Raw genomic sequence first — 7,467 nt, 5'->3', positions numbered from 1 at the left:
AGGTTTACATATAACTTCATGCATCACATGTTCAGAATGTGGTCATTAAACCTCACCCGAAGCATGGTATTACTATATAAGAGAACTAAAGCGTTGTCCTGAATGTCAACATGGCACCTAAACTTTTTTTTTTTTTTTTTTGCCAATTTCATCTAGGTTTGGGAAGCAGTTAAGGAGAGGGGAACTGGGATTTTAATGTAAAGCTATGGGGCATGCCAAGCAAAGGAACCAGGACTCTAATGTAAAGCTAAGGGCATGTCAAGCAAGATGCTCAAGGAAGTGGAAATTTTCCCAGCCTGGGGAGCTCTATCTTGTCATGACCATTTTCACCTTCTAACTGCTTCAAACCGTCAAAAACATTTATGCTCACAAGAGAATATAACATTCATCTTTTTCTTATATTGCAATGAACTATTTTCATTCTAATTCCACTGGCTACACAGGGGATTTTATTTCAAGATCTTGAATGAAGAAAATAATTTAGACTCTAATAGCTTCAAAGAAAAACTAGAAATTTTGAAAAAAAAAGATACTTGAAAAATTCTGAGGAATGATGTGGAGCAACTATGTCCATAAGGCAAGATAGCTGCATCCTTGCCACATAACATTCCTTACCTTACTTAGAAATTCGGCACAGAGCAAATTGTGGGATTATCTCATTTTGTCTCTCATAAGTAGAGAGAACATAAGTCACTGAAAATATAGCACATAATAAATATTGACCAGTTTAGGAAAGCCAAACCAATGAAACAGAGGTAGCAAACTTAACTCATCATAGAATATCCTGTTACCCAAGGAAATACACAAAAATAATTGGACGAACATTTTAAAAAGTTTTTCATATAGATAAGAAAAGATAACAACCTGTGAAAGAAACCTACAAAAAAAAAAAAAAAAAAAGGTAATTATTAAATAAGAACAACTAGTGAGGAAGGGATTCCAAACCTGGGAGCAACTATGGAAGACCTCAAGAAATTTATCCATTCTGATCTATACACCAATTAATATAAATTTCTTGAGGTCATCCAGAGTTGCTCCCAGGTTTGGAATTCCTTCCCCGCTCTTAGATCTAGGCAAAATGGGTTGATTATAACAAAGTCACATGCAGAGCTGAAACTTTGGATTGCTAAATTGCAAGCTATGTTGAGTTAACAGATTTACATGTGGAAGTAAAGGCATTAATAAGAAAAGAATGGAACTCCAAAGTCTAGAATGGGGGCATTTGAGCAAATTTAGATAAGAGAGTAATTCAAAGCATCACACTACACTGAGATTCCTTGCAACCTAGCCCAAATCTGATACTCCCCTCAGAAACTATGAAGGCTCAAACAGAAGGCAAGTGCTTACACAAACACACATACACAAACGCAAGAACCGACACTGCAAAGTTTATTCTAATAGTTGAAAGAACACCAGAATCATTGTAGCTCCACTTTTGTACCTAGTACTTTTTCCCACTTCCACTCAGCATATCCACTCTCCTTCCCTGACTTCATGGTTCCCAGCACATTCTCCTGGAGCTCTGGTGGTGTACTGGTTAAGAACTTGGCTGCTAAACCAAAGGTCAGCATGTCGAATCCACCAGCCACTTCTCAGAAACCTTGTGGAGCAGTTCTACCCTGTCCATTAAGTTTTCTATGACTCAGAATCAATTCAATGGTGAAGGGTCTTGTTTTACAGCACATTTTCAAAAAAAAACCCAAATCCACTGCTCTTGAGGAGATTCCAACTACCAGCAACCCTATAGGACAGAGTAGAACTGATGTATAGGGTTTCCAAGGCTGTAAATCTTTGTGGAGAACAACTGACATATCTTTCTCCCATGGAGTGGCTAGTGGGTTTGAACTCCCGGTCTTTCAGTTAGCAGCTGAGCAATTTAATGACTGCACCACCAGGGCCCCAACACATTCTTCTGCACTATAAAATTTACTTATTTATTATGTTCGTGATCCATTTTTTCCCTTCAAGGTAGGAAAAGGTTTTTACTCTTTTGTTCATCAATGCATTTAAAAGAGTGACTGACACATAGAAGGAAATTTATGAATATATGTGAAATATATTTTTGCTCACCATCCCCTATGGAGGCACACAGACAGGGTTTGAAGCCCGTGATGTAATTTATAGGGCCCACATGATGTGTTAAATGGTAGAAAAGATATTGCTTATTTTTTTGCATGTCCTATGTACGCCATATTTTACATCTTTGTTCCTCAAGCTATATATCAAGGGATTCAACACTGGAATAACCAGGGTGTAAAATATGGAAGCCACTTTATCAGTGTCAAAGGAGTGACTGGACTTGGGCTGCACATACGTGAAGATTAAAGCCCCATAGAACAAGACCACCATTGTCAGGTGGGATCCACAGGTGGAGAAGGCCTTGTGCCTGCCCTCAGCTGAGTTCATCCTGAGAATGGCTACAAAAACAAGCAGGTAAGAAACAAGAACTATTAGAAGGGATGAAATCAAATCAATAGCTGCTGAGATGAGAATGATCAATTCAATTTCATGTGTGTTTGAGCAGAGCAGAGATACTAAGGGGAGACAGTCACAGTAGAAAAGACTGATGACATTGTAGCCACAGAAGGATAAATTAAAAATCTCTACGGTGATAAGAAGAGAAATAAATGCACTATAAAGATAGAGAATTGCCACTAGCACCCGACACATCCTTTGTGACATGATGACTGTGTAGAGCAGAGGGTGGCAGATGGCCACATAGCGATCATAAGACATTGCTGACAGAATGAATAATTCACTAATGATGAACAAGAGAAAGAAAGCTAGCTGTGTAGGACAAAAATAATAGGAGATTGTATTTTCATCCACAACAAAATTGACTAACATTTTGGGTCCCACAGTTGTTGAATAACCAAGATCAGTGATAGCCAGGTGTCTGAGAAAAAAGTACATGGGTGTTTGTAGCTTGGAGTCCATCTTGGTGAGGATGATAATGCCCAAGTTGCCCACCACTGAGATCACGTAGATGGTGAGGAACAGCCCGAACAATGGCGCCTGCAGCTCTGGGTGGTCTGTGATTCCCATCAGAATGAATTCATTTAGCACTGTTAGATTGCGTTTGTCCATCTTGGTCTATCAGGAAACCTTTTCTGGATAGAGGCATCAGCATCGTCAATAGGCTTTATGCAGCATCATCTGGTAGATTTTTAGTATACAAAGGCAATATTCTAAATGAATGAGAGAAATCCAAACTTTCCAAAATAGGTACTTGAAAATAAACCCACCTCCCACAAATAAACCATAGGTACATAAAGATAGAGACAGAGAGAGAGAAATAGGGAGAGACACAGAAAGCTAAATTGTTATCAGTTGGGGTAAATTTGCTCCCAAAAGAACATTTGTCAGTGCCTGAGACATTTGGTATCATATGGAAGCCTAGGACATTGCTAAACATTCTACCATATACAGGGTAACTCCCCACAATAAGAAAATTTCCGGTCCAAAATGTCACTGGGGGGAAGATGAGAGACCCTGATAGAGATAGACATATCATTTATACAGGTATAAATGTAGATGTACATGTAGATACAGATAAAGGTACAAGTGTAGGTACAGGTGTAGGTGTACATGTATGTGTGTACATTGGCTCTGCTCGTAGGCATGTGTGTACATGTCTATGTATGTATATATGCAACATGCGTGTACACACTGAACATCATGCACATACACATGCCTATACACATACCTAGATGGGATCCCTGAAAGAGCAGTGGTTAAGAGCTTGGCTGCTGACCAAAAAGCCGGCTTTTCGAATCTACCAGCCACTCCTTGGAGACCCGAAGGGGAAGTTCTACTCTGTTTTACAGGGTTTCGATGATTTAGAATCAATTTGATGGAAATGCAGTTTTTTTTTTAATATGTACATATTGATATATGAAGCAAATTTTTCTTTTTTTAATTTAGGTGTTAGGTATATGAATGGTTACTAAATGTTTTTTGTCCTTTAATGACAATCATTAAGTGACATTTACAAAATTATAATATATGTTTATAAAAATTTTAAACTGGGAATTCCCAGAATGTGTGGAAACATTTAATATGCCTTACTTCAAAACATAGACCAATAAAAACCTTGTGGCACAGATGGTGCAGACTGAAACAACACAATTGACAAGAATCAAACACATGTATTGCCAGGGAAAATCTAATAGATCCTGGTGGGGATTATTTCCCTTTAGACAGCGGAATATCCACGATGGTAGACATACATAAATATAGTCTCTGTTATACCTCCACTTGTGGCTTATAGAGTAATATGCTTACGCTTTTTATCCACACCTATGAAATGACCACTTCCTTTTAGGGTTGTTGAAAAACTAAATGAGGATTACATGTTTCTGTGTGTTTAAGATATCAGGACATAACTCTCAAATATGAAATATATAGTGTCCTTGCTGTTTTTGAAATGATGACAGTAAGTTATCCAAAAGGAGCTTTCTTTACATTAAGAAAAAAAAAAAAGCAAAACACTGCCATCGAGTTGATTCCGCCGACTCATAGCGACCCTATAGAACAGAGTAGAAGTGACTCATAGGGTTTCTAAGGAGTGCCTGGTGGATTCAAACTGCCAACTTCCTGGTTAGCAGCCATAACACTTAACCATTACAACACCTGGGTTTCCTTTTTACATATGCATATGTAAATCCTTCTGGTGTGACCTAGCATCTATGTCAGGGTTATGATGATGAGCAGGTTGAGTAGTGTGTTATCCATGTACTGAGCCCAGCCCTCCTCTCCCCCACTCTCAACTCCCTGGCTAAAATTGGACCATCAGTGTACCAGTCTTCTGGATTCTATATCTTCTACTTTACTTAACATTTTAATATAAGTTAATTGACTGCTAACCTAAAGCTCAGCAGTTGGAAGCCACCAGCCGCTCTGCAGTAGAAAGATGTGGCAGTCTGCTTCCACAGAGATTTACAGCCTTGGAAACCCTTTGGGGTCACTGATGAGTCAGGATCACCTTAAGAGCAGTGCATTTTAACATAAATTTACTTAAAATATGTCCTAACCTAGGAGTATTTTCACCATAACTACCATATAATGAGTCATTTGTAACAAATCAGATATATTTTCTCCTGAAAAATTTACAATAGTGAGACAAAATTTGAACAAATGGAGAGAAAGGGAGGTCACTGTCAATGATATTATAAAATGAAATTTCATTAAAAAATTCCATCTGGATAAAGAAATCCTCTAGTCTAAACTATTGTATAGCACATAATGCACATAAACATAAGTATATTTAAATTAAAATGTATGCACATATCCCTAGTAAACTACACATTAAAAAAAAAATGCCAGAGAAGGATGAGGATGGCAGTTTATGGTAAAGGTATAAATGGTTTCAAGTGATACTACTTACATTGAAAATAGCGATACCAGCAGCCTCTGAGTTAGGAATAATCAAGCAAACAGAAAAATACAATAGTATCATATTAAATAATAAAATGGTTACAAGGGAAATATACTATCTCATATAAAACATTGCTGATAAAGTCGTGACCTACACTGACACAATGCCTATGTCAGAAGGCAACTATTGGTATCTTCCCAACTAGACAAAGGAGAATGAAGAAAACTGAAGACTTAAGGAAGCAATTAGTCCAAAGAACTAATGAGCTGTATGAATCCCAACGTCCTCTAACCTGACACCAGAAGAACTAGATGGTACATGGCCACCACTACTGACCACTCTGACCAGGATCACAATAGAAGGTTCAGGGCAGAGTGGGTAAAATGTAGAACAAAATTCAAATTAAACAACAACAAAAGACCATATTTACTGGATTGAAAGAGGCTGCAGAAACCCCTAAGACTATTGCCCTAAGTCTCTTAACATGAAACTATGGACACTTTCAGAGGCCAGCTTTCAGTGCAGTAACAGACAGTGCTGTTAAACAATAACATTTGTGAAGGATGTGGCCCTTAGAACAATCAACTATAGGGGACCAAAGGGACAAGAAGGCGGGGAGTGGCAGGGAAGCCTGCCTAGTGGAAACAGGGGAGCCAGGGAGGAATTTAGGAGAGTGCCGTCACATTCTGTGTAACAATCTTTGACTGGAAAATTAATTTGCTATGTAAACTTGTACCTAAAGCACAACAAAATATTTTTGTTTTCTTTTTAAAAAGAATTAGTAGATATTATAATTAGGATTCAACTATCTTCAATGAATGCAATAAAAACAATATAAATCTTGTTTAGTTGCTATGGTGAAAGGCTGAAGAAAAAAAAGTACTTGTATTGGTAAGTACTGATTTTCCCATAAGGTAAGGGGAGATAAGAAGGCTTCCTCTCAACAGCTTTGGAGTCCCATGGAGAGCACCAAATTATTTTCCATAGTTTACAATGTTTTTTGAGTATCTAATTCTCATTTTAAAAAGCTATATTCTTTGAGAAAATTATATCTCTGCCAGATTTCCACTGGAAATTGAAGAATATGGTATATCGCATACTATCACCATCAAACTAGCTACTTAAAAGTTTCCTAAACACCAAAATTTGCTTTTCACATCTCAACAAAAGGTGTGAGATGGAAATGTATTTGTGTCCTCATCAAGAGATCAGCAAAAATGCACATTTAAACACAATTATTTAAATATGCATGAAATACTAAATCACACTTGAGCGGGACATATGAAGGGCCTACAGCTACTATGTAACTAAAGATTTTGAAGGAGGTCAACATTGGAGACTCAATACTGCAGCTTCATAATTCTAGCACAGTATTTTTAATATTGCATATGTTTCCCTTACTTTCATATTTGAGCTCTTTTACTCACATAGTTAAGCCACCTGGGAGGCACAAACAGTTAAGCACTCAGCTACAAACTGAAAGGTTGATGGGTCGAGTCCACTCAGAGGCACCTTGGAAGAAAGAACGACCTTCTTCTGAAAAGTCACAGCTGTTGAAAAACCTATGGATCACAGTTCTCTGATAGACATGGGGTAGTTATGAGGCAAAATTGACTCCAGGACTCTTTTTTTTTCCTCCTTGTTTCTTTTATATTCATGTAATTATTTATATAATTTTTGGTATAATGTAAAATATTATTTAGTCATATAATGATAATATTTCATAGATGGTTATGAGCATTTAGCCTCTGAAACAAAGTGTGAATATTTGAAAAAAAAAATGACAGAAAAAGGGAGAGAGTTTCTAGTCTCAGGCAATACCGAAAAGTAGAATACACACAGAACTAACTCAGAAATCATAATATTTTGCAATGACTGTGCCATTGAATAACAGTGGGACCCTGCAAATACCCCTGAAATATTCTGGATATTGGTAAAATGTAGAAATAATCTATCTTTTTACCTGTAATGAATTCTCTGCTTGAATCCCCCATGTGTTGCTTAACATAACAGAATAAGAAGAATTTATGGCATTTTTTTTCACCAATGGAGATTCTCCCTGAGGAGATGACAGGCAATTTGTTGACTAT

General features: G+C 37.3%; 1 protein-coding gene across 1 annotated transcript; it reads right to left on the bottom strand.

The window, feature by feature from the left end:
- Window positions 1-2,139: 2,139 nt before the first annotated feature.
- LOC126063750 (olfactory receptor 8K3-like) lies at window positions 2,140-3,087 on the bottom strand. The gene has a single exon (XM_049862142.1). It carries the CDS (start codon window positions 3,085-3,087, stop codon window positions 2,140-2,142), a length of 948 nt encoding a protein of 315 aa, XP_049718099.1.
- Window positions 3,088-7,467: the final 4,380 nt, after the last annotated feature.

The sequence above is a fragment of the Elephas maximus genome, chromosome 20 (assembly GCF_024166365.1).
Source record: "Elephas maximus indicus isolate mEleMax1 chromosome 20, mEleMax1 primary haplotype, whole genome shotgun sequence".
Lineage (NCBI taxonomy): Eukaryota > Metazoa > Chordata > Mammalia > Proboscidea > Elephantidae > Elephas > Elephas maximus.
This window is presented reverse-complemented; position numbering and strand designations above follow the sequence as displayed.

Excerpts from the sequence above, each read along its gene's own strand:
- LOC126063750 (XM_049862142.1), bottom strand. The coding sequence starts at position 3,087 with ATGGACAAACGCAATCTAACAGTGCTAAATGAATTCATTCTGATGGGA.